This window comes from Polychytrium aggregatum, assembly GCF_025602895.1.
Source record: "Polychytrium aggregatum strain JEL109 chromosome Unknown BJ171scaffold_4, whole genome shotgun sequence".
Lineage (NCBI taxonomy): Eukaryota > Fungi > Chytridiomycota > Chytridiomycetes > Polychytriales > Polychytrium > Polychytrium aggregatum.
The window spans coordinates 308,718-332,889 of NW_026516206.1; the positions used below are offsets into that span (position 1 = coordinate 308,718).

General features: G+C 57.7%; 6 protein-coding genes across 6 annotated transcripts; 4 read left to right on the forward strand and 2 right to left on the reverse strand.

Annotated features, from left to right (window-relative positions):
• Window positions 1–464: 464 nt before the first annotated feature.
• On the forward strand, window positions 465–2,554 carry BJ171DRAFT_489111 (TATA-box-binding protein). Its single transcript, XM_053109449.1, has 6 exons — window positions 465–984; window positions 1,270–1,357; window positions 1,548–1,808; window positions 1,922–2,023; window positions 2,117–2,168; window positions 2,352–2,554. Exons 1-6 carry the CDS (start codon window positions 908–910, stop codon window positions 2,366–2,368), a joined length of 597 nt encoding a protein of 198 aa, XP_052970585.1. The 5' UTR covers window positions 465–907; the 3' UTR covers window positions 2,369–2,554.
• Window positions 2,555–3,421: 867 nt separating this feature from the next.
• BJ171DRAFT_557728 (MCM2/3/5 family-domain-containing protein) lies at window positions 3,422–7,737 on the forward strand (the record flags this gene model as incomplete). The annotated part of the gene is made up of 17 exons (XM_053113112.1): window positions 3,422–3,613; window positions 3,754–4,003; window positions 4,133–4,204; window positions 4,340–4,516; window positions 4,630–4,714; window positions 4,834–5,007; window positions 5,112–5,218; window positions 5,356–5,467; window positions 5,572–5,632; window positions 5,793–5,908; window positions 6,049–6,142; window positions 6,233–6,387; window positions 6,489–6,609; window positions 6,756–6,970; window positions 7,093–7,137; window positions 7,256–7,463; window positions 7,630–7,737. The coding sequence occupies 17 exons, from the start codon at window positions 3,422–3,424 to the stop codon at window positions 7,735–7,737; spliced, it is 2,292 nt and encodes a 763-aa protein (XP_052970586.1).
• Window positions 7,738–11,831: 4,094 nt separating this feature from the next.
• Window positions 11,832–15,067, forward strand: BJ171DRAFT_489154 (uncharacterized protein). The gene is made up of 9 exons (XM_053109450.1): window positions 11,832–12,530; window positions 12,647–12,755; window positions 12,940–13,050; window positions 13,161–13,240; window positions 13,347–13,432; window positions 13,655–13,780; window positions 13,877–14,123; window positions 14,248–14,355; window positions 14,454–15,067. The coding sequence occupies exons 1-9, from the start codon at window positions 11,929–11,931 to the stop codon at window positions 14,827–14,829; spliced, it is 1,845 nt and encodes a 614-aa protein (XP_052970587.1). The 5' UTR covers window positions 11,832–11,928; the 3' UTR covers window positions 14,830–15,067.
• Window positions 15,068–16,190: 1,123 nt separating this feature from the next.
• Window positions 16,191–17,280, forward strand: BJ171DRAFT_565049 (uncharacterized protein; the record flags this gene model as incomplete). Its single annotated transcript, XM_053113328.1, has 3 exons — window positions 16,191–16,853; window positions 17,020–17,071; window positions 17,213–17,280. Coding segments are annotated over 3 exons (783 nt in total), but the record flags the coding sequence as incomplete, so codon positions are not given.
• A 1,690-nt stretch (window positions 17,281–18,970) lies between these two features.
• BJ171DRAFT_489156 (uncharacterized protein) lies at window positions 18,971–19,763 on the reverse strand. The gene has a single exon (XM_053109451.1). It carries the CDS (start codon window positions 19,671–19,673, stop codon window positions 19,011–19,013), a length of 663 nt encoding a protein of 220 aa, XP_052970589.1. The 5' UTR covers window positions 19,674–19,763; the 3' UTR covers window positions 18,971–19,010.
• A 141-nt stretch (window positions 19,764–19,904) lies between these two features.
• BJ171DRAFT_489157 (uncharacterized protein) lies at window positions 19,905–23,370 on the reverse strand. Its single transcript, XM_053109452.1, has 10 exons — window positions 23,155–23,370; window positions 22,760–22,929; window positions 22,459–22,628; window positions 21,987–22,223; window positions 21,769–21,862; window positions 21,551–21,585; window positions 21,165–21,422; window positions 20,979–21,084; window positions 20,476–20,747; window positions 19,905–20,217 (listed from the first exon to the last, which is right to left on the reverse strand). The coding sequence occupies exons 2-10, from the start codon at window positions 22,914–22,916 to the stop codon at window positions 20,170–20,172; spliced, it is 1,377 nt and encodes a 458-aa protein (XP_052970590.1). The 5' UTR covers window positions 22,917–22,929; window positions 23,155–23,370; the 3' UTR covers window positions 19,905–20,169.
• Between the last annotated feature and the right edge of the window lie 802 nt (window positions 23,371–24,172).

Sequence of the window (24,172 nt, forward strand, 5' to 3'; positions counted from 1 at the left end):
TGCGGTCAGGACGTCCGATGATGGTGCGGGCTCGGCGGACAAGATCAAGCAAGAGCGCAACGGCGGGTCGCTGGGTCGGTTGGCACCTGCGTCGAGCTCGCCGCCAGCCCAAGCCCCGCTTGCCTCCTGGCCGGGCATGCTCGCGCATCGACACCCTGGCTGCACTTCTGGCGACCACACCGGGGCCTTGCATTGTCGGCATTGCCCCATGGCCCCTGTGGTGATCATTGCAGCATGATCTTGGGAAGACTGTGGCCAAAGTGCGGCCAGAGTGCGGCCAGACGTGGCTGCCTCTCGGTGCGCTCCCGCCTCCTTCTCGGCCCCTCTCGCCTCGCCGTGTTTGGCGGCCGCTGTGTGCCACGTGTCGGTCACGGGACGGCTGTGCCGCCCGCCTATAAATACGGCCTCTCCCGCCGCCTTCCGAGCAGCGAGCCCGGTATAAAAGGATTTTTCGCCTCTCCTCTCCGCCCAGCGACCCGACCAGCAGGTATCCATCCTCGTCTTGCTTGCACCCTGGGCTGCCCATGCTACCCCGGCTGCCGATGGCCTCCACGGCCGGCCCTGCTCCTCGCCGCGCTGCTTCGGCACCGAGTGCATCCGCAGCGTCGTCTGGGCCGTGCTGCCCCTCGCCCCTCGCCAACGCTGCTGCCGCCGCCGCCGCTCTACTGCTTTGCGAGACTGCGTCATGGATTTAACTAAACTGCTTCCGACCGTGGCACCCATGTCTTTTCCGTGCCCATCCATTCCCGACACTCCCTGCTCATGTCGCTTTGTGGACTTGCCGCCTCCTCGGGTCTGCGTGCCGTGTCGATCCTTCGCTGGCGAAATATAGAGCCCGAATTTCCTGCGAACCCTTATATCGCCGCTCGCATCCCCCGACTGCTTCCCACGTCTGTTTTCTGCAACAATGTCCATGGTCGCCATGACATCGGGCGAATCTGTTGAGGAGCCCAGAGAATCGTCCGGAATTGTGCCAACGCTCCAGTAAGATTCCCCTCTATCCTGATCTTGCCCAACTTTACCCATTGTTCCCGCCTGCTTCCAATCGATCCCTTTCGCTGCAGCGATGGTGCTTTGCCCAGCGTCGCTGTCTGTGCCGCTCACGCTGCCTGATCACTGCTGTATGCGAGTGGTGGTGGTGGTGGTGGTGGTGGTGTCTTGCCACCATTCAGAAGCCGCCGTGGCCTCGACAATCTCGCACTGATCCGCCCGTGCCCCTGCCCTTGATCATCAATGTGCCGCTCACTGTCGTCATTCGTTGTGTCAAAGAAACATCGTCGCCACTGTAAACCTGGAATGCAAGCTGGATCTGAAAACCATCGCCCTACATGCTCGAAACGCCGAGTATAATCCAAAGGTGCCTTTCATTGCCCCCACCCGCTCTGAATTTGCAATTCGGTAGATGGGCAGCTCCCCGGTCTCTGGGCTTTTCTCTGATCTATGGGTTGCTTTGCCTCGTATCGATCTGTGCTTCATCCCTGTACCTTGCCGCTGCTGCGGACTCTCTGCTGCCGTCTCCTCGCCACCCCATCGCCTTGGTTCTCCAGCGCTTTGCCGCCGTCATCATGAGAATCCGTGAGCCAAAAACCACGGCCTTGATCTTTGCCTCGGGCAAAATGGTCGTCACCGGTGCCAAGAGCGAGGAGTCGTCCAAGCTGGCTGCTCGCAAGTATGCCCGCATTATCCAGAAGCTGGGCTTTGCGGCCAAGTTTGCCGAGTTCAAGATCCAAAACATCGTGGGCTCCTGCGACGTCAAGTTCCCCATCCGCTTGGAGGGCCTGGCATATGCACATACATCGTTCTCCAGCGTACGTTGAGTGAGCCACGGCTGTGTGTCTGTGTCTCGCATTGCTCGACGACCTCACCCTCTCCCATAGCAACCTTCTGCGGTTCTGACCCAGACCTTGGCTTCTACCCATAGTACGAACCGGAACTCTTCCCCGGTCTTATTTACAGAATGGTCAAGCCCAAGATTGTCTTGCTGATCTTTGTCTCTGGAAAGATTGTCTTGACGGGCGCCAAGGTGCGAGATTGTTCGTTGCTGCCGTGCAACTACTGAGATTGCTCTGCCGTCGCAACCCGCAACCGCCTCACAGAGCTCAACTCCCTCCGACAGGTCCGCGAGGAAATCTACCAAGCCTTTGAAAACATTTACCCTGTATTAGCCCGTACGTATCTGAGTGCCAGCCCGCACGGCTCTGGGGCTCCTCTGCACTGGTCTCCTCGAGATGCGCTAACCTTGCCTCTCGACCATCTCCATTCCAATCCGGATCGTGATCCCGATCTTGTCTTCTCTACGATCGCCCTTTTCTCTGTCCTGCCGCCGCTTGGTCGTCGGTTGGGCTTGACAGAATACCGGAAGCCTTGATCACTCCATCGATGTTCCCCTGCTCGGTTTCTCCCATTCCCCGCCCCTTCCGCTCCTCACCTCACCTCACCCCCCCCCCGCCAACCTGCACTCAATAGACCCGATGTCAGCACTCTTCTTGGTTGATGAAGCGGTCCAAGATTTTTGACGTAATCACAATGTAATACAGCCGCACCTTCTCACACAGCATCTGCAGCTGCCTCTCTCCCACAGTCTGCTCTGATCGTATCGCATCTGACCATGTCGCATCGTATTGCATTGCATTGCATCGCATCGTATTGCGTCGCATTCAGTCTTGGTGCGGTCTGTGTGGCGGCACCAACCGGGGCGGATGGCTTGTGTGTGTGTGTGCCTCGTTTTGCCTTTTATGGAATTATTACGGCGGTGGGCTGCTGTCCACTCCAAACCCGCTCCGGTCCGCTCGGCAACACTTCATCCTCAGGCCTGTTTTGCTCTCCCGACGCCCGCCCCAGATCGCATCGCTCCCGTCTCCATAGAGCCAGCCATGTCTTCGCCCAACTCGCGACCCTCCGGGATGTCGTCCCCACTCCCATACGGCAACTTCACGAGCGACCAAGTTCAGCCCACCAGCGAGCTGTCGCTCCCAACAACACCCACCCGAGCTGGCGCCTCCGGCTCGAGACTGCCTCGGCTGTCGTCCCCAGGTATTTGGTTTATTCTCGCACAAAGGCCTTGCCACCAGACTTGATCGCAGGCAGATGCTCTGCAGCGCTTCGACTGCTCCGGTTTGCCGCCGATCCTTACCCTGTCTATCCCACAGTGCTGTCTTACCCCGATGCCTCGTCCCCTGTTTCGTACGGACGCCTGGGATCTTCTCAGCAAGATGCCACCGATCCCCTGCTTACTGAAGGAGTCGGCGCCAGCCAGTCCAGCACCCTGGGCATCTCACATCGACTGCCTCGCAGTGATCTGAGCGGCAGCAGCAGACTGGTCAGCCGGCTTCGAACGGGCGACCAGCTGTCGTCATCCCAGGATATCGCCGGCGCCGGCCGTGGTGCACCGGGCGCCATCCCCTCCTCGGACCCGTCGGCGATGCAGCTGGAGGACGCTCAGATCATCTGGGGAACCACCATCTCGCTCGGCGAGAGCATGAAGTCGTTCAAAAAGTTCTTCACAACCTTCAGAAAGGTCGACATCCTGCCCAACCGCAATGATGAGCAAATGGCGCATTTTGATGATCCCGAGGAAGACATCATGCCCTTTTACATTCGACTGCTGCAAGAGGTACAGTGGCTTCTTTATCGACTCCCATGTCGTTCCGCCGCCGCTGCTATTGCCTTGGCGACCTCGCTGTTGGGTGGGCACTCCCGCGACTTGGCAACGCTCCCAGCGCTCATTCTGTCCTTTGAATACACTCTGCCCAGCTCAAAGACCGCGAGATCTACACCGTGAACTTTGATTGCTGCAACCTCCGCGATCACCCCGAGGCCGAGTTTCAACAGCTTTATCTCCAGCTCGTGCGCTATCCGCAGGAGATGATTCCCATCATCGATCACACCATCACCGAGGTGTTCTTGGATAAGTTCCCGGATATCCAGCTGCACGGCGCCCTCTTGCGCGTCCGCCCATTCAACATCGGCCGCAGCGTGAGCATGCGCGACCTCGATCCTGCTGGTACGGCTCGTTGCCGATCGACGATATATCGCTGCCTTATTCTGTATGCGGCGATTCGATCGATACATACGATTCAGCCTCTGATTCCACCTCCGTATGTTGATCTGCATCTACGATTCAATCGTACAGATATCGACCAACTCGTCACGATCAAGGGAATGCTGATCCGGTCATCGCCCATCATTCCCGAGATGAAAAAGGGTATGTCTTGTCTGATCACTTGCACTTCCACACCTCCATCTCGACCTCCTCCTGGCCATCTCGGCTCCTTGGTCATCCCTCCGCTTTTGCAGCTCTCGTGCCGATTTCCTCGCTGACTTTTGTGCCATTCGCCAGCCTTCTTCCGCTGCTCAGTTTGCGACCAAACCCTTTCGGCTGAAGTCGAGCGCGGCCGTGTCATGGAACCCACACGATGCTGCAACGACGCCTGCAAATCCGAAAACACAATGGCCCTGATACACCAGCGATGCACCTTTGCTGACAAGCAAATCCTTCGAATCCAAGAGATTCCTGGTATGTGTGTCTGCAGTGCAGAGAACGGCTCGTTGAATGGCACACAGTCACTTTTGGCTGGCGCACAGCCACCCTGGGCCGGCACTGATGACCGATGTTACTTTTCATACCAGACGAGACTCCGGATGGTCAGACTCCTTACAGCGTCACTGTGATGGCATACGACGACTTGGCCGATGTTGCCAAGCCGGGTGACCGGTGAGTAGGCATTTATAGCAAACCACATCGAAGCACTGCGGCTCGATGCACATCTCCACTCCTCGCCAACAGCTCACTCAACTGCTCGTTATGCCTTTTGCGTTGCCTGTTCCATCCAGCGTTGAAATCACTGGTGTTTATCGCGGCGTTCCTGTTCGTGAAATTGCCCGCCAGCGGGCTGTCAAGTCCCTTTTCCGAACCTACATCGATGCAATGCACATCAAGCGAACCGACACCAAGCGGGTCGGACGAGACCCCACCATCGTGGAAGAGGAAGAGGGCAGCAACACCACGTAAGCACATGCGCCTTTGTACCGATTCAGATCTCTTGAAGCCGAGCCGCTTCCGATCCTCCCTCGACTCTCGTTAACCGCCTGCCACTTTTGAACCCCTTCAGATTCATGGAGAGCGATCGTGTCAAGGAGATCGACGCTGTCACCAAGGAGGAGTTGGTTCAGCTCTCCAAAGCCCCGCACCTTTACGAGCTCCTGGCCCGCTCCGTGGGTGAGTACCGAGCTCCACCTGGTGCTGCCCGATATTGCTCGATGCCGTTTGCATCTTCTTCGTGGCGACGATATGTTGCTGACCCAACTTTTTTGCACTATCTCAACCGAACTCCAACCACGCCGCGACACAAACAGCGCCTTCGATCTACGGCATGGACGATGTCAAGAAAGGTGTCCTTCTCCAGCTCTTTGGCGGCACATCTCGACACAGCCAGTCCGAAGACGGCAAAAAGACAGCCCGTGTCCGGTGAGTTGCCTTGAGGGGGCTTGCGTAATTCGATTGGCTTGCGGGCTCTGTTGAGCCATTTGTGTCTTGACTGTGGCTCTGACTGCCCATGCTTCGCACTTTAGCGGCGACATCAACGTCCTGCTTGTTGGTGATCCAGGTGTCAGCAAGTCGCAGCTACTGCAGGTTCGTTGGCACGGCCTTCACTTTGGCATGTCGATTGCCCTGTTTCTTCCCTACCACGCTGGCTGCGGCTCCATTGCGTCAAGGCGTATGCGTTGGGTGGCTCCTGGATATCGAGATCGCGTGACTGACCGCTGCCAACATTTACTTGGCTCGCATGCAGTATGTGCACCGCCTGGCCCCGCGCGGCATCTATACCTCTGGCAAGGGCTCCTCTGCCGTTGGTCTCACCGCCTATGTAACTCGAGACCCAGACACCAAGCAGTTCGTTCTCGAAAGGTAAGGGATTGTCGCACGAAACTTGGTCGAGTTTCACCTGAGGGTAAACGGCAGAGACACGAGCGAGCTGCATGCTCGCGGACCAGTGCGCGATCCAAACTGGAGTCTGTCTCCTAATGCTTGTCGATGATCCTCTCTAGTGGTGCCCTTGTGCTCAGCGACGGCGGCATTTGTTGTATCGATGAGTTTGACAAGATGTCCGATAGCGCTCGATCAATCTTGCACGAAGTGATGGTAAGCCGGCCGGCTATGGCTATAAATGCACTTCACCGATATCACTCGCACGACTCGACACTCACCGACACAATCCCGTTCGGCTGGCAGGAACAACAAACCATCTCGGTTGCAAAAGCAGGCATCATCACCACCCTCAATGCACGGACGTCTATTTTGGCCGCGGCGAATCCCATCAATTCAAAGTTTGACGAGAGACTGCCTATCGTTGCCAACATCAATCTCCCCGCGCCTTTGATGTCCAGGTACGCGTTGGGATATCGCCCAGAAGTTGATTTCCGAGGATGACGCTGGTTGATTTGCATACCAACCTAACGACTCAACTTGTGCCTCCGTGTGGCTTTAGATTTGATTTGCTCTACCTGGTCCTGGATAAGCCCAATGACCTCGATGACCGGCGCCTGGCCAAGCATCTGGTAGAGCTGTACATGGAGGACCGCCCGGCGCTGTCGAACCTGGACTATGTGGTGAGTACCTCCGGCAAAGGCCTGAAGCGCATTTCTCTCGATTGGGTCACTGCGTCCACACCTTGGGTTTGTGAGGGTGATTCTTGGCGAGTGGCATTGCTTGCAGAGGCGCAGTGCAACCTCTGAGCCCCGCTTCTCAATCGCAGCCTATCGACAAGTTCGCCAAGTACATCAGCTATGCTCGTCGAGAGATCACGCCCGTCATTACCGAAGAGGCCGGCAACGCCCTGGTCTCCAACTATGTCGAGATGAGAAAATACGGCAAAACCAGCGCTGGCGGCCAGCGACAAAACATTGTCACGGCAACCACACGCCAGCTCGAGAGCATGATTCGTCTCTCCGAGGCCCATGCCCGTATGAGGTAGGACACCATGCGTCTGCTCTGCTCTGCTTTGGCACGAGCGCTCCTTTGGCTGCTCCCAAGCCAAAGCCTCCGACAGTACGATGTATGACTGAGGCGCTTTGTTTCCCATCGTCTGCTAGACTCTCCACCACAGTTGACAAGATCGATGTCGACGAAGCGTACAGGTAGCTTTTGGGTTTGCACAGATTATGCCGCCCTTGCCCGCATGCCCCCGAGCACTACGGGACACTCGCCGCTAAGCTCGCCACTGACCGTTTCATTTTGCCTTGGTCGGCTTGCTAGACTCATCCAAGTGGCACTCCAGACCTCTGCTGTCGATCCAGCCACGGGCCGAATCGATATGGACTTGGTGACCACCGGCATCAGCGCCCGTGTCCGCAGCAATCTCAGTCACCGTCGCGACCAGCTCAAGACCATCATCCAAAACATCCAGAAGGAGTCTATCCGGTTCATGGAGATTCTCCGGCTCTTCCGCGAGCAGGAACATGAGGTACGCATCGCCGCGGACGGCGCTCGGGATCATTCGGATGAGACGAGAGTGCGAGAATCGACACGAACTATTATTCGATTCGCTGCTGCATCTCAACCCAGGCTCGCCGCTTGTGCTGATGTGCCTTGGCTGACCCCAATCTGCCCTCTCTGCCCCGAATGAACAGAAACTGAGCGAGTTTGAGCTCAAGAACCTGCTCGAAGATCTGTGTGATAGCGGCACCATTAGCATGCGAGGAAGGATGTCGACCGACACCATCATCACTAAACTGTAACTCTCCTCCTCCTCCTGGCTTGCTTACTCGGTGCTCCTCCTTCGGCAGCGCTCCGTTGCTGCATCTGTACTGGCACCCAGCACCGGCGCCTTGTGGAATACACTTACTGAGCTGCTGTCCTGGCTTTGGCATATCGGTCGTTCTGGCCAGCGTTTGGCTCGGCGCCATCGCTTGATACTGAGACATCGCCGAGACACTTTTACAGGCAATCCAATAAAAAACGGGACACCCGGGATTTTGACCATTCATCGAATATTTTGTTACCCAATGTTATCGCGCGCTGGCCATGACCATTCGCCACACATCCGACTTTCGCACCGCCGCATTGCGATGCTACGCCCTCATCCATAGCCTGCGTAAGGTCGCCTCCATATTCAGTGTATCCAAGAGCACCATCCATCGATGGCACCGAGGATGCAAGCTGGATGACCCATCCCGGGTCCCAGCTCGCAGATCCACTTTCTTCGAGCAGGCATGTCCAGTCATTCGCACCCTGATTGAACAGGACCCGTTCCAGACTGGTCCTGTGTTGCGATGCAAGCTCGAGTCCATCCTCCAGAGGAAAGTATCACTCTCACTCTGTCACACTGCCATCCACCGAGCAGGTCTCTCACACAAGAGGGCAACACACCTCTACAAGTCCAAGCGACTGGATGAGCGAGTGGCACAGTTCAGGGACCAGGTCCGCTCCATCGACCCACGACGATTCGTTTTTGTCGACGAGACAGGGTTCAGGAGATCCATTTTCCCTCTTTACGGATACTCACCGAAGGGTGCTCCGCTTCGCCAGCGCAATCACATGAAACACAAGTCTGTCTCGGTGGCATTTGCCATCAACCACTCTGGTGTGCTGCATCGCATGTACATCCCCACATCATTCAAGACACACTCGATGGTCGAGTTCTTTGAGCGAGCGAGCTTCCCAGACGACTCTGTGATTGTGATGGACAATGTCAGCATGCACAAGACAATGGCTGTCCTGGACTGCATCGAGCGCCGAGGATGGTCAGTGATCTTCACCCCACCTGCATCGCCCGACATTCAGGGTCGGGATGGTGACCCTGTTTGAGTCCGCCGTTCGGAGGGTGCTTCCAGATGTCTTCCCACGGCTGATTGAGCGAGCGATGCGCTTCTGGGGTTGAGTTCCCTCCAATCAGGCCGCCGTTTTCGCGTTCACATCCCTGGCTTGAACCTCTCGGCGATTTTTGAACAGGGTCACTTCCCCAACCAGCCCGCAAAGACGGGTTCCTGCTCTCGGGTATAAATGCCACACCTTCGTCCTGCTGCTTTCTTCCCTCATCTCGCCTTGATCTGATCATCGCGCTATTGTACGATAAAAAAAGTCTCTGCTCTGACCAGTACCACTGGCAGGCATCCAGCATCCTCTGCCCCCATGCCTCCGAAGCGTAAGGGTACCGGTGATGGCCAGCCTCGGCCACCCAGGCCCAAGAAAGCCAAGTCACAGTCGGAGCCTGTCTCTGGTTCGTCTTCTGATCCCACGCATGCTTGGTCGTCTGTTGCTCCGTCGCTCACCACCACTGCTTCTGCAGATCCAATGGATGTCGATCCCACCGAGCCTGGTCCATCTACTTCCTCGAGTACCGGCAAGCGATGTCGCCAGTGCGATGGCACCGATCACGAACGCTGCAACACTAGCAAATGTCCCAAATACCGGCCCCTCAAGAGTTCTGTCGTCCCACTCGTGGATGGAAGGTCATCCGCCCCTCAGTTCAGCTGCTTCAAGCAGACGATGGATGGCTGTTGTCTCAATCCCGCTCTCCGCGACAAGATCCAGGCCACCGTCGAGGTCATGACCCAGATCCAGTTCGAGGCATCCAGGCTGCTCAACCTGCACATCCTCCGGTGCATCGAGCAGGATCTTCCCGTCCCCGTCATCTCCAAGTCCACCCCTGCATTCATCCGCCAATGCTTCACGATTGTCGAGGCCGATGCCCTCTCGACGGCCAGGGATACCAAGAAATACAACGAGCATCTGGTCGCTTCCTTTCGCGACTACCAGACCACTCGGCACGCAGACCTGCCTCCGGCCCCTCGTCTGCCTGATGGTGCTCACAGTCAGCTTCTCACACTGGCTGTCAATGCCTATGCCACCAACTGCACCACCCACCTCGACCTGGCATACTGGAGACTCCTTCGCCGCTTCTGTGCTGCCGTCTTCCCAGCCAACAAGCATAAGCACGAAGCCATCGAGGCCTGTCTCGAGCTCTTCGAGAAACCAGGGCAGACTCCACCCAAGGCCGATATCGAGTTCCTCTATCCCGACTTTGGTCACATCCTGGACGAGTTTCGGTACAGCAACGACTAGGACCGCTTCCGGGCCCTCCATCGCCTCTCACACCATGTGAGAATCCTCGCCCGAGACAAGATGGTCGACAATGTCCACAAGTGGATCGACTGTGACATGCCCGCCCTCCGAGTCACCGAGCTGCAGCGCCAGGCCAAGCTGGACGAGCTCACTACCCAAGGCATTCCCTCCGACGACAAGAGGTTCACCACGGCCAAGTCTGAGCTCGGCACCACCAAGTCCAAGATCAACAAGCTGGCATCCAGGATCAACTGGGCACTCAAGCAGCTCGCTCTGGACACTCCTCCGGCCGTGTGCACGATAGTTCCTCTGTGCACTGCCACGGCCAAGTATGTCAAGATCGACACCGTCACTCTCTGGGAACTCCTTGGTCCAAAGAAGCGCCTTGACCTCACCTGGGACATGCTCAAGGAAGAAGGTGATGACGGTGTCAACAACCAGGATCGTCTCTGGCGCAGTTGCTTCAAGCTGCGTAGTTCCCTCTTCCGTGACCGGGATATCAATCACAAACTGTTCAACTACGAGATCAGTACCGATGGAATTGGATGCACCATCGGTCTCGTCAAGTTTCTGCCTCGAACCGATCACACCGAGACCATCGAGCCTCCTCCGACTGCCGAACAGCGTATCCAGGCCCACATCGGCGACCCAGACCCCGATCGCACCACTTGGATTGGCATCGATCCTGGAGTCGGCTCCATCTTCACGGCGGTCATCCAAGCACCGGGCCACCAAGACGAGGTGGTCTCATTCTCCAATGGCCACTACCAGCACATGTGTGGCCATACGTCCAACACCAAGTGGCACAATGCCATGAAGTATCGACTCAGCATCGAGACCTGGATGTCGACCACCCCCTCGCCCAAGGTGCAGTCCTCGGAGGCTTTCAAGGTCCATCTCACCCATGTCCTGCAACCGGAGCTGCGAGTGCAGCTCGACTTCCACCTTGGCAAGAAGGCCCGTCACCATCGCTTCACGGGCCACAAGAGGCGCCAAGTGGCCGTCGACAAGATGTGCAAGGCCGTCCTGAAGCACGCCCCGATACGGACCGATGTGGTGATCGCCTTTGGCAATGCGTCATGGCGACAAGGCAAGGGCTATGCATCCAGCCCTCGGAGGCAGCGGTTCGCTCGGTACTTTGAGCAATTCGAGCACCACCGACGCCGTCCCAATCACCATCATGGAAGTGTCAAGGTGGCCTCGACGAACGAGTTCAACACCTCGCAGGTGTGCTCCAAGTGCCTGGAGCCAGTTCGGTTGGAAGGACTCGATGCGCCCAGTGTTGCGAATTCCCACTTTGTCAGGAGCTGCAAGAATCCCAGCTGCCGGACAGTGTGGAATCGCGGCGTCAATGCGGCGCGCAACATGATCATAGTGTGCAGGTCGATTGTGGAGATCGGAGAGCGACCGGTGGTCTTCACTCGGAGGCTGCCAAAGTGATCTGTTTTATTTCTTGTGGCTTTGCTTGACGCAAGCACAGCACATACTACATGTTCATGGAAACGGCTATATTGTCCCGTTTTTTTCTGAATAAAGTGTAGCATTGGTTGGCGCAATGGGAAGATCGGTGTGGAGGGGTGTATCTCGGCCGCACCTGGAGGCCGGCCGATCGATGGGGGCACCCCAACTACCGGAAGCAGACAGTCATGTCGTTGGTGTGCTTGCCATCCACAGATCGTCTGCTGTTGTCTGACTTGTCGGCAACTTCCCTGTTTGTCGTGCTTGATTTTTTTTTTTTTTCCTCTGCCAGAATGCCGTCCTGGACCAAGTCCCCGATCGCCGCTGCCCTCGCCTCGCGATCTGTCCGCTTGGCTGCTTCTCCCCAGCTTTCGTCTCACCGCCGTTGCCTGGCTGTCGCTGCGACAATGCTCGCCAAAGATCACCGAGGATCGCTCGCTGCAGTCTCGCCGCACGAGTTCCGTCTCAGCTGCGTCCCTGCTTCGGCGCTCAAGTCCATCTCCAACTCGCCCAGCACCCAGGCCACAGCCGATTATGCCGATGCCATTGTCGACGTGCTTGCTTCAGCCAACTGCTGTCCGTACTGCATCCTGCGGTATTTCGATGTTCGAGACGTTCAGCGATATCGATCTCATCGAACCCTCGTCCAGCCCTCCGATCGCATCGTGGCTGGCGACTACTCATCCCAGAGCCGCTCTGGGCCGACAGCCGCTGCAAAGGACGGGGGCTCGGCGCCTGCAGCTTCCAGCGGCAAGCCTGAAGTAGCCAAGGCCATCTTCAACGCAGGCGGCAGATGCTCCGTCTGCTTCGATATCCTCCATCTGGACTATGACGCCCTCGCCAAATCCAAGGCTGGCGAGATGACGGGCATCGACACTGCTGATAGCCCGGGCTCCTCGTACCAAGGCGCGACGACATTCACCACCTCCCTCAAGGTTCCCGTTGCCCTGAGCCTCCGGCACAGATGTATTGATCTATTGATTGCGTCCCTCCATGCCTCCCACAGCCGGTAAGCAGAGCGCATTGCTCCCCGGGCATTAGATCAGCAGAACAGGCCAGAGCGGTGCGGCCTTGTGGCATGCTATGTTTGAGTCTCACCGTCCCTTTTGGACTTGTGCTGGGCAGTGATTCCCCGGAACTCATCAAGCCCACGTCGTTCTCGGTCAAGGACCTGGCCAAGAGCTTTCTTGTCGACGCAGTCAAGCGCTCAACTGGATTGAGGTTTGAGCCAAATGTAAGAATATGGCCCATGTCCAGCAGTGACGGGGCCATTTGCTGCGAGATCACCTCGAGGCAACAGTGAATCCGCCGGTACCAACGTCTGCTCATGAGAAGGCGACGGCGCTTGAATCCTATTCAATGCATTTGTGCGGCTGCGTCGCGTAATGCTGATTTGGCCTCCAACCCGCACTCTGCAGAGTCCGTTTATGCTGGAGGTCCAGTTCAGCAACCGAGAGATCGAGAAGGAGTACATGTGGCTGACCAAAGTTCCTGAAGCCAATTTCAAAGTGAAGATCAGGAGAGCCAAGGTACGACGAGAGGCTGATCCATATTCAAAACTAGAGAGCTATGGTCGCGGTCCACCAATGTCTCTGGCCGTACTCGTTTGCATTGCTAAAGCCATGGCTATCTGTTCCAGGGCCAAGAGATCGTCGAGGGCCTGTCCCAGGAGAAGGTTGCCAACTCTGCCAGTTTGCTCGGACTGGACCACTATGTCAGGCAAGCACCATGGCATAGGCGCCGGCTGTGACTGCCACCACAATCCTGTTGCGAATGCGCTCTGCTCCTGCTACACTTCTAACCATATCTGTTCACGCCCCCGTAGCCACGATCACTGTCCTCCTCGTCTTGTCAGCCAAGACACTGTCTACGACGAGCCAAGGCTGACCCATGCGCCCATCTTCGTCGCCGGTACGTCGATAGCTGCCTGGCCACATCTGCCACGATACAGCTTCTGTGCTAAGTGAACCGGATCGACTGGGATGGCATGCCATCGTGGATACGGAGGGATGTTTTTGTCTTCCATGTCAGTTCTCGACGCTGCCTGGTTTGAAACATTGTGCGAATGCCGTGAAAGGACCGAGCCAACGTCACTTGTTTTCGGATGCGACTGAATCGACATATCCCCACCAGGGCGATATTGTAAGCTCCAGCGCAACATCAGCCATTCTCCGTGGATTGTGGATGGCAGGAAGAAAACAGAGGACTCTGTGGAGGAGCTGATTGCGGTGCATCTTAAAAAGCTCTTCAACAATGCGAGTAAGCGCCACCACGACTGACTGACCTGCCGTTGTCCAGCCAACACTCTGTCGCTCCCTCTTGTACTGATATTGGTCCAAACCCTGCACCCTGTAGCCCACCGGTTTGCATCATCGGGTCGCGAAGATGCAGATGTTCGTATGCTCGGCGATGGCCGTCCGTTCTACTTTGAGCTCATCAACCCTCGAGTGCTGGTGCCGACATGTGCTCAGATGGTCGCGCTTGAGGAGAGTATCAACCAAAGCTCCGTGGGCAAGGTCTCGGTTCGCGACTTGCAGGTGGTCTCCAAGGACTCCACCAACATCATGAAAGACTCGGTGGACACCAAAAGCAAGTCGTACAGGTACTGCACACATGGGTTGTCGAGCTGTTAGATGCAGCTTGGACCATCAAGCTTCAAATGCCATCGCCACCATGGCTTTCTCATCACTCTTGAATGCCTCCGTCCATGTCTGTGGTACATCCAGCTGCATTGTAGAGCTTGCCGAGCCCGTCACAAAGCAAGCCATTCTCGATAAACTCCATGACAAGAGCAACATCGAGGTCCAACAACGCAACCCAACTCGCGTTCCGCGGTAAGCTGGGTGCGGGACGAAGCGTCATCTGTGCTGGCAAGACGAGCTCTGCAGCTCGTCGTCGATGCTGACGATCCAGAGTTCTTCCAACCGTGCAGTCGCGCCGATCTGGTCCGAAACAAGTGCGTCGAGCACCTGAGCGTCGAATTCCTTGATCCCAGTGGCACGGACAGCGTTGACGCTCAAGAGGTCACCAAATTTCGAGCGAACATGAAGACAAGCGCGGGCACATACGTCAAGGAGTTTATCAGCGGCGACGACGGACGAACGACGCCATGTGTAGCCACCCTGCTTGGAGTCTCTGCTGCTGTGTGCCAACAGCTTGACGTAACTCGGATCCATCTGGACTGGCCCCCGAAGCGGTCGGATGCCGCTGAGCAAGCGTCGGATGGGGCTGCTAAGAAGCACACTATCGATGCGCCCACGACAGATGCAAGCGGTGGTGCGGATAAGAAAGCCAAGCTCGGGCTATAATGCCCAGGAATGCGGACTGGCGCCTCTGCGACTGGTATATAATCCATACTGAGATGATGCGTACACTGTCCGAGACAGGTCGCGTTTGCTATCGCAACAACGCAACAACGCAACACGGCTATACTGCGTCGTGGGAATCGAGCGAGTGGGTCTGGGCATTATGATGGATGAGAGTCGATGTCCTTGCAACCAGGACCAACCGGCCACGAAGCGGAATGTCTTATGGCGCTGTGTGCGGAGTTGCTCTGCGATCAAATCAGACAAGCATGTCTTCTTCAAGGCACTTGGACTTCCCGCTCACTGCTGCCGCTCACTGCTGCCGCTCACTGCTGCCGCTCACTGCTGCCGCTCGCTCCTCCCGCCATCTTGCCGATCGCCAACCGCCTTGCACTTGCGGCCCGAGCGGTAGCGTTTCCCGCAGCGCTGTCGGATCGATACTGACTCGACTCTGGCATCCGCATCGGCCGCTGAGTTTGCCTGCTTCTCCCCATCGAGATGAACGGTGGTTAGAGTTGACATCCATGCGTCGAGCCGCTCGTTGGAAACATCGCGGATGAACACACTCGTCTGTTACAGACAGCGGCTCGATCCCGCCAGTCGCTTTGGATCAAGTCTGCCAAAACAAGCGCTGAGATCTGCGCGCCAGTCTGCGCTCCAAGTGGCCCGGCCCGCCTTTGGGCAGATGGTGGGGTGTGAGAAAGTCAATTGCCTCAGCAGCCGTCGAATGACCACTTTCTGCTCGCTCGGGCTCGCTGTCGGCCGTGCTGGCTGCCCGCGCCAATCCCCCGCCGTTTCCTGATTCTGGCCCTCTCGAACACCCCGCTCACTTGCGCCCTCTGAGCGCAACCCTGCCGCTCTGTACTGGGATGTAGTCTCGTCTGTACGGCCGGCGGCCGACACCTTCTCCGCGAGAAATCAAGCGGCCCGCCTCTCCCTGGCAGCACATCGGGGTCGGCGCTGCGGTTCCATCGCAGTTTTCCTCCTTGTGCCAGCCTCTGCCTCGAGCATCGTCTTTGTCCTTCCCAACCTTGTCTGCTCGGCTCTGGCCTGCTGCCCAACCCCTGTCGCCCGTTTCGCCCGTTTCGCCCGTTTCGCCCGTTTCGCCCTCTCGCACCTCCGCCAGCCGCCTCTGTTCTTTGGCCCTTGGAGCCACCGTATTTGCCCTCATGCTTGCCCCCACCCGCGGCATTGGTCCTTGGACCCTGGCCGAATCCCACGCCAATGTGGAGCCAAAGAGTCGCGACGCGTCCGCAGACCTGCATCGGCCATCGCCATCGCCGTCGCTCTCGCCCTCCAGCGTCGGCCCCGGCGGTGTTGCTATTGCTACTGCTGCTGTTGCTACTGCTGTTGCTGCTGCTGCCATGTCGTGCTCCATGTCTGACTGCCGGCCACAGTCGCCCCAGGTATCGCTCGCCGGAGCTGCATCTGCTGGCAATTTAGGTCTGCCCCAGTCAGCTGTTGCGACCGGCCAGACTCTCGCGGAAACCACTTCGCCGCGCGCGGTTCTGTCTCGGCTCCCGTCGCCTCGGCCATCAAGATCGAGCTCGCCCGCTGGCGCGGATGCTGGCATCTCGGGAATTCCTGGGGCGATAGAGCAGGTGTCTTCTCCTCCGCCTTCGTCGCCTCCTGCGCTGCCGACACTGCACGAATGTCCGCTCGGTCCGCACAAGCCGCTCACGACCGAGCCCGAGCCAGGAAAGTGCCTCCGCGCGAATCCATTCCAGCAGCATTCAGGAATCGTTCCTGAGTCCATGGCATCGCTGCGTGGCCCCACGATCACCAAGACGACTCTCAAACCTGGATTGGCTCGATTGAGGCCCTCATCGCCCCCACAATTGCTTGAGCCACCCGAAAATCCGTGCAAGGAGGCTCCTCTGCCTGTTGCCCCAAGTGCCGAGGCCGTGGGAGCCGCCTTTAGCTCACCATCGAGCCTGCCACCGACCCAAAAGATTGGAGGTATCCGAATCGAATATCGAAGGAAGAGAGCCGCACCGCTGGTTGAAGAGTCAGAGAAGAGCGCGAAGGTAAATCTCTGCGACCGAATATTTGCCAGGGCGATAGTCGCTGAATTCATCCGAGACAGATGTGCAGATCAGGGTTTGGCGCTTCATTCGCGAGAGTTGCGGGCTGTGTTCTTGGCTGACAATGACCACTCATCAACTTGCTCGTCTCCCGTTCATACACGGTCAGAAAGTACACTTGTTTTCAGCATTCCGGCTCGAGAGTCCGGCGACCACTGAAGGTACGATGTGATTGCTGGCAGCACAAACGACCGAGCAAGCCAGGCGAGCTGCAAATCTCGGCGGTATCGGGGCATTGAACATGAGCCGGCGGCATGGCTGAGACTTACCAGAGTTGCATCTCTTGCCGCAATGCTTACCAGGCCCGAATGCCCACCGTCCGCCACCAGACTCCCGCAGCAGTTCGGATGAGCCCATCAGGACTCTATCCCGGCCCAGGCTCCATCCGTCCCGCCTCGACCAATCTAAGCGTACTATTTCTGTTTATACTATCAAGGGAACAGGCATCCAACGCTCCTCGGCGAGCCCCTCGTCGCCATCCATCGCAAGTTGCCGCTCTCTGACTCCCCTACAGATCACGAAAGCCGTTGACGGCTCAATCGCGACGATGCGTGCTGAAGCCAGCTCGGTCGGGCCCACGCCGCATCGTTCGCCGACGCCTATCGCACGAACAGCACTTGGGGTTAAAAGTGAAGGCGATTACGGCAAGACCGGTTCCTCCACTCTCAGCAGTCAACCCATTTGTCGATCCCCCGAATCCTTCGTATGCGCAACGGGGTGCCGCAGCAACACTGTCATGGCGGACCAGACCAGCAACAGCAGGACACACACCAGCGACAGCAGGACACACACCATGGATAGCGACAGCCCTATGGCCGAGTCTGAGTGTGCGGCCAAGACTCATGTCCCCAGACGACCACACTACACGTCTGCCAGCAATATCGCATCATCAGCCAAGATGCAATCTCTGTATATCCGCCCGGAACAAGCTCGCAAGCCGGGCGACACCGATCCGAGATCCGGCGACGATTCCGACCAAGAGCACCACCTGCGTGATCAAATGAGCATGGTTCGTCAACGATATCCAGCAAGAGTCAACGACGAGTACGGCCGCAGCAGAGACTCTGTTCCGATGGGCTGTCTGTGTTGCATGCCGAAAATCACAGAGTACTCCTGCCATCATCAGCACCATAGCCACGGCTGGCTTTCGGCTCGCAAACACCACCGTTTCCAGCCATACAGACCCAAAGACAAGGCAGTCCTGGAACGGCGCCGCTCGCACCACCAGGAGCAGCAGCAGCAGCAGCAGCAGCAGCAGCAGCAGCAGCAGCAGCAGCATCGACATCCCGAATGTCCAAATCCTTCAACTCGTCCCTCGCAGCAATCCAGGGAGCCTTCGGAGTATCGCAACTCAAGCCTCGAACGGGAATCTAGCAGTGCTACCGAGTCATGGATGTGCGAAGATGCATGCTGCAGCCCACAGGCATCCAACCGAGTCGATTGTGGTCCACAACCAACCCAACATCACTGTCTTTGTTACCGCCCTCAGCCTCCAGCGAGACACGAGCAACATCACCAGCACAGCCATACCAACTATCGCGAATGCTATGTGCCCCCGAGCTCAAGTCCGCAAAGTGGGTTCAAGCACAACCATGCGTCTCACAGCCCCAGTCGACATGCTCACATGTGCGCACCAAGTGCTCGGCATCAGCAACCGGGCCAGCGCACACAGCACCGTCCCCGTCCCGATACACATTCCCACGCATATTCACATATACACACACTGCCACATACCCCGACATCAGCAATCCCGATAGACCAAAGCCCCGGCCCGGGGTATGTCTCTGAGGACAAGCACTTTTCGTATCGGTGCTTGATGGGTGCAGGCCGCCGCTCTGCAAGTGCCTCTCCAGGCGTCGAAGGGACACACCGCGATGCTCACAGCAACCCCGTCGAGCGCGGAGCCCCTTTCGATACAATGCGCCCATCTCGGCGCTCGGATGGGCCGGCTTCCGTCGGCCATCGCAATCACATTCACAATCTTGCTGCTTGTCCACCGCCACGTTCGTCATGGCACTCGCACCCGCCTCAGCATCTCCACTTGCACAAGGATCCGAAATCAGCCACTCACGCGCCCTCGATCCCATATCCACATCCGCATCAAGATCCACATCTGCGGTCAGATTCATATCTACCGTCGCATTCACAAGCCCACGTATATACAAATAATGGCTCGGCACATATTCCTGCACTCGAGGCTTCTCGTTGCAGGACCAGCGACTCTTCCAAACACTCTGACGAATCCCTTTGGGCCTTCGATATGCTCGCCAGTGTCGCAATCGGATCCGAGCCGCGCCATCGAAACCAACCCAGGAGCTCGAGATCGCGCTCGAGGCAATCTGCGTCGTCAGGCTCCAGAGGATCGAGCACGCGCTCGGGATCGTGCTCTCGCCGTGAGCACGCATCTCCAACCTCTGACTTGTGCGGGTCTGAGGCACGAGATGCTGTCCTGGAGTCAGCAGAGCGTGGAAGACCCAAGTCAAGCGAATAGGCCACGGAGCTCGCGTTCGCTGTTGTGAATATCTCACCACCCCTTTTGGGTAGGGGAAAAGTGAGAGGTGGACGATCGACATCACTCAAATCCGATGAGGCAAGGCCGTTACAGGCTATCAACCGAGACCGAGCAGTGCATAGCATAGAAATAGCATAGACATTGAGGGGACGGAGGGCCCTAGAGGCTTCATGAGCAGGAAGGCGAAACACCCAATGTTTCGCCGACAGCGACCGATAGACAATCAGAGCGTAGAAAGGTAGAGCGAGCATGGAAAGCGCGGCAGATCTCAGGACACATGGGCAATGTCAAGCCCTTACGATGTACCTCTTGAGAGAACGGACTCGGCTGCCAGCAATAGCACTCGCTACAAACACAACGGCATGGGTCGCAACACATGAGCATCACCGCCTGGCCGTCGTCGCTAATGCCCCGCACTGATGATGCTGCGGAAAGACGAGGCTCTCCAGAATCAGAGACGGAGCGTGGCAAGGGCCATGTTGTTTCGGTTGAGCACTGCCTGTATTTACATCCGAGCCAAACTTGCGGAGGCAGGCAATTGCCTCTCAAGGGCAGCCGCAGGACAGCCGCAGGGCTTGAAGAAGGAAAGCATAATTGCATGCCCCACCGGGTCTGCTCAGACCACAAAATGGTGTCATACTTGATCTTGCCTCTCCTGCAACTTCGAATGTGTGTTTCCAGCTGGATATCAGATCCTTTTACTCGCATCTCGGTGCCGGTGAGCACCGACTTATCGAGCGACCGGTTTTAATGTTGAGCCCACTGGATGGATTTGATGTCAATACCTTCCTGAACCTATTTTTTGTTTGGGATAGTGGGGGTGGGAGAGTGGAGCGAGATCGACAGAAGCATGTGTGAGTGTGACGGGACTTGGACAATACCTGACAATCATGGCAACTCAAGACATCCCACACCCGCAAGACTCCGATACGTAGATGGCTGTGGGGCGGATGCGGCCAGTTCGAGCCTCTCCCAATGCTGTCCCACACCCAAGACGCAAGGCGCCACTCATTTCGGCCCATAATATCTCAACGTCAGCGCATGCTCACGCACCATTTCCCAAAGAGGGCTCATTTCGCGGAGCTTGTCAACGTGCTGGGTGACACGGTCGATGGTGTAGTCCACTTCTTCCTCAGTAGTGAAGCGGCCGATGCCGAAACGGATGGACGAATGGGCCATATCCTCTTCAGCACCAAGGGCCCGCAGCACATACGAGGGCTCCAATGACGCGGACGTGCAGGCGCTGCCCGAGGAGAGAGCGATTTCCTTCAGAGCCATCAACAGGGACTCGCCCTCGACGTATGCGAAGGAGAGATTGACGCAGCCTGTCCAGAGCAGTAGATAGGTGTCAAAGCGACATGGGAGTGAGTGGGTGCAGCGAGTGAGTGCAGCAAGGTATGTCAAAGCACAACGGTAGCTGTCCATCGATTGTTGCTCTACCCCAAGAGCCACCACGGATTCGTCGCTTGGAGGATTCCAATGGCCCTTCGGACGACGTCCCATATGGCAGCCACATAATTAGTCTGGAGGGGGACAAGCAGAGTGCGGATGCATACCTGGATACGACTGAACGGGGTCGCCGTTGCGAACAACGTGCTGAACGTTCTTCGTGATGCCGCTGACAAGCTTCTCGGACAACTTTGCGATGTGCTTCGAGTCATACTAGATAAGGGAGGATGTCCAGCGATACCCTCAGTCAGTGCGCAGGCGAATGGCTGCTGCTTGCGTCTCGGGCTACTTACCGCCATCTCTTCTTTGGCAACCCGACAGGCTTCGCCAAGGCCCACCACCAAGGGAGTCGGGACTGTTCCGCTGCGCAGACCACGTTCCTGGCCACCGCCAGACTGCAGAGGCTCGATACGGACGCGCGGGCGACGACGGACGTAGAGGGCACCGATGCCCTTGGGGCCGTAGAGTTTGTGGCCGGATATCGACATCAAGTCAATGTTCATGGTCTGCACATCCATCGGGATCTTTCCAAGCGCCTGGGCGGCATCGGTCTTGGGGGATGAAGCGACATGTGACGATCGAGTTAGATCAGAAGCCAGGGACACAATGCGACACACGCCTGATGTGAGGGAGGGAGGGAGAGAGCGGAGATCCGTTGCAGCTCCGATGAGATGCCTACATGGAAAAAGACTTTCTTTTCACGACAGATTTTGCCTGGACAACACAGAAAGACAAAAGCCAGGTCAGTTTTGGAGCGAGACAGCGCTGTTGAAAGCGGATACGGGGCATGGGTCTGTAGGACAGCCGATGATGGGTCCTGTCTGATTGCACATGGCGTGGTGAAGGTGAAGGTGATGGGGGAGGGAGGAAGACAGCTTTGGCAGGTCAAGGACATACCAATCTCGGCGATGGGCTGGATAACACCGATTTCGTTGTTCACGGACATGATGGAGACCAGGGCAGTCTCGGGACGGATGGCTTCTTTCAGAGCCTATCATTGGGTGGCCAGATGCCCAGTGGCAGCGTTTGCAGCGGGTTATTCAGTGCCTCGAACGAACCAGCTGGGGCAACAGAGCCAACATCTGACATCCGAACCTTGACCGTGCCCGACTTACATTCAGATCGATCAATCCGTTGGTTTGGACGGGCAAATAGGTGACCTCAAAGCCCTCTTCCTGCAGCACACGGCACGAGTCGAGCACGCACTTGTGCTCGGTCTGGGTGGTGATGATGTGATTCTTCTTGGATTTGTAGAAGCGAGCGACACCTTTGATACTGATGTTGTTGGATTCCGTCGCACCGCTGGTGAAGATGATTTCCTTGGGATCGGCGTTGATCAAGGTAGCGACGTGCTGTGGAGTTGCGGGCCACCGGAGCAGCAGATCGCAAGAATAGGGCTGGAGTCAGATAGCCGAATCTCGAGAAACCGACAGGCGACGTAGGGCCCATAAACCATAGACATATTAGATCGGCTGCATTGGTCGATTGGAAAAAAAAAAAAGAATCCGTCGCACAACTGGGGCCGACGAGTCCGAGCCGGGGTCGACGAACCCGAGCGGATGCTCATCGTTCGCCGATAAGGCGTACCTTGCGGGCAGTCTCGACGGCATCCTCGGACTCCCAGCCATACTGGTGAGTTCTCGAGTGGGGGTTTCCAAACTGCAGGGTCATATACGGCAGCATCGCATCGAGCACACGCGGATCCATGGGCGAGGTGGCCTGCATGTCCAAGTAAATCGGGCGAGGCTTGTTGTCGGCTGGGTGTGTGCAAGGGAGGCGGAAAGGGCAGATGCCGCGGTTGTCAGTGGGCTGGGCTACGCAGATGCACCATAGGTCGTGCAGGACGTCGTGGCGGCTGCAGTGGATTGCGCAGACAGGCTGGATCTACCATCTGCTTTGTTCAAGACCGAGATCGACGAGGAAAACGAGCGAGCGCCGACGGCCGAGAGGCGTTGGAGCGACGGGGCTACAAATCGCGGCCTCGGCAAGAGATTGAGACGCTTGGCTGCCAGCGCAGACAAGGATATGTGGTATCGCGAAGCCATAGCACAAGGTAGACTGCAGGTGTCGGATCCAGCGGTGTGTGTGCAGATGCGATGGCAAGTCAGCGATACGCCAGGCGGAAAGGGTCGGCCAAATCATGATTGCAACGAGCCCGAGCTGGAGGTCAGGCGGGAGCCCCAGCGGGGACGGAGATGCAGGAGACGCATGGGCAGGGCAGCTGGATGGAGTGGGCCATCGGATGCTGGCGTTTGCATACTGGCATCTGGGATGCGCACTCACCGATGGCGACGATAATGGCGGTGCGAGATTGCAGTCAGCGATCGATCAGGCCGCTCGGGTTGGGTCTGGAAGTGTATCGCTGGGATTGGAAATGGGTGCACGTGATGCACGTGACATGGTGCGAGACAGCGCCGGATGCACCAGCCAATCAGGGGATGCGACGAGAGGATGCGAGAGGATGCGAGAGGATGCGAGAGGATGCGAGAGGATGCGAGACCATGGTTGAAGAAGGCCGAATAGCAGCGCTGCTGGCCGCACATCGCGATCTTGCGCTCGCACCAGCAAGAGGAGAAGCACCAACGACAGCGGCGGCCTGGTGGTGGCCTGGTGGTGGCCTGGTGGTGGTGGCTGCTGCAGTTCTGCCGGCAGGATGGGGGGCGAGGTGCAGTGGAATGCCAACACGCGCCGGGTTTTGCCGTTGCCCAATCGCGCGGCCCCCTTGTGCACATTTGGGGTGACACGGCACTGTCTGTGTGCAGCGACACAGCGGCGGCGGTGTGACACGGCACGGAGCCGGATCGGGCAGCGCGATTGGGTGGGGGCGTGTGGGACGCTGGCGGAGCCAGTCGCGGTGGCGCAAGCGGACCCGGCAGCGATTGTGCGCCCGGGGACACAGCCGCCGCTGCACAGAGGGTGTGGCTGCGCACACAGGCTCTGCGCAGCGCCAAGCCACAAGGGCACCCGAAAAATGCAGGCTAATTTCGGACCTGGCCCGACGCGACAGGGCTTGCTGGAACGTGAGCGCCACACGGCGCCGACAAGGCGGGCGGGCTGCGCTATTCAGCCGGCGAGTCGCGGAACAACGGGTCGCCCTCGGCTGGGCACAGGTCTGTTTCGGCTCGACGGGATCAGCAGCAAGACGCACCAAGCAAACAGCACACCGCACCGGATGACCGGCGAGACCAGCGAGGCCAGCGAGACCAGCGAGACAAGCGAGACCAGGTGCACCGCACCAGCAGCAGCAGCCGATGCGTCGAGCGACCCGCGCAGGGCGGCTAAACACGCCGGGCTGTCCGAC

What these genes read in the sequence shown, in the direction of transcription:
- BJ171DRAFT_489111 (XM_053109449.1), top strand. Translation starts at nt 908, where the DNA reads ATGTCCATGGTCGCCATGACATCGGGCGAATCTGTTGAGGAGCCCAGA. An exon ending in ACGCCGAGTATAATCCAAAG is followed by an intron (nt 1,358 to 1,547) that starts GTGCCTTTCATT and finishes TTGGTTCTCCAG; the next exon opens with CGCTTTGCCGCCGTCATCAT. An exon ending in TTGTCTTGACGGGCGCCAAG is followed by an intron (nt 2,024 to 2,116) that starts GTGCGAGATTGT and finishes TCCCTCCGACAG; the next exon opens with GTCCGCGAGGAAATCTACCA.
- BJ171DRAFT_489154 (XM_053109450.1), top strand. Translation starts at nt 11,929, where the DNA reads ATGCTCGCCAAAGATCACCGAGGATCGCTCGCTGCAGTCTCGCCGCAC. An exon ending in GGACTGGACCACTATGTCAG is followed by an intron (nt 13,241 to 13,346) that starts GCAAGCACCATG and finishes ACGCCCCCGTAG; the next exon opens with CCACGATCACTGTCCTCCTC. An exon ending in TGCGCCCATCTTCGTCGCCG is followed by an intron (nt 13,433 to 13,654) that starts GTACGTCGATAG and finishes TATCCCCACCAG; the next exon opens with GGCGATATTGTAAGCTCCAG.
- BJ171DRAFT_489156 (XM_053109451.1), bottom strand. Translation starts at nt 19,673, where the DNA reads ATGCTCGCTCTACCTTTCTACGCTCTGATTGTCTATCGGTCGCTGTCG.
- BJ171DRAFT_489157 (XM_053109452.1), bottom strand. Translation starts at nt 22,916, where the DNA reads ATGGCTTCGCGATACCACATATCCTTGTCTGCGCTGGCAGCCAAGCGT. An exon ending in CCAGCCCATCGCCGAGATTG is followed by an intron (nt 21,586 to 21,768) that starts GTATGTCCTTGA and finishes TGTGTTGTCCAG; the next exon opens with GCAAAATCTGTCGTGAAAAG. An exon ending in AAAAGAAAGTCTTTTTCCAT is followed by an intron (nt 21,423 to 21,550) that starts GTAGGCATCTCA and finishes TCATCCCCCAAG; the next exon opens with ACCGATGCCGCCCAGGCGCT.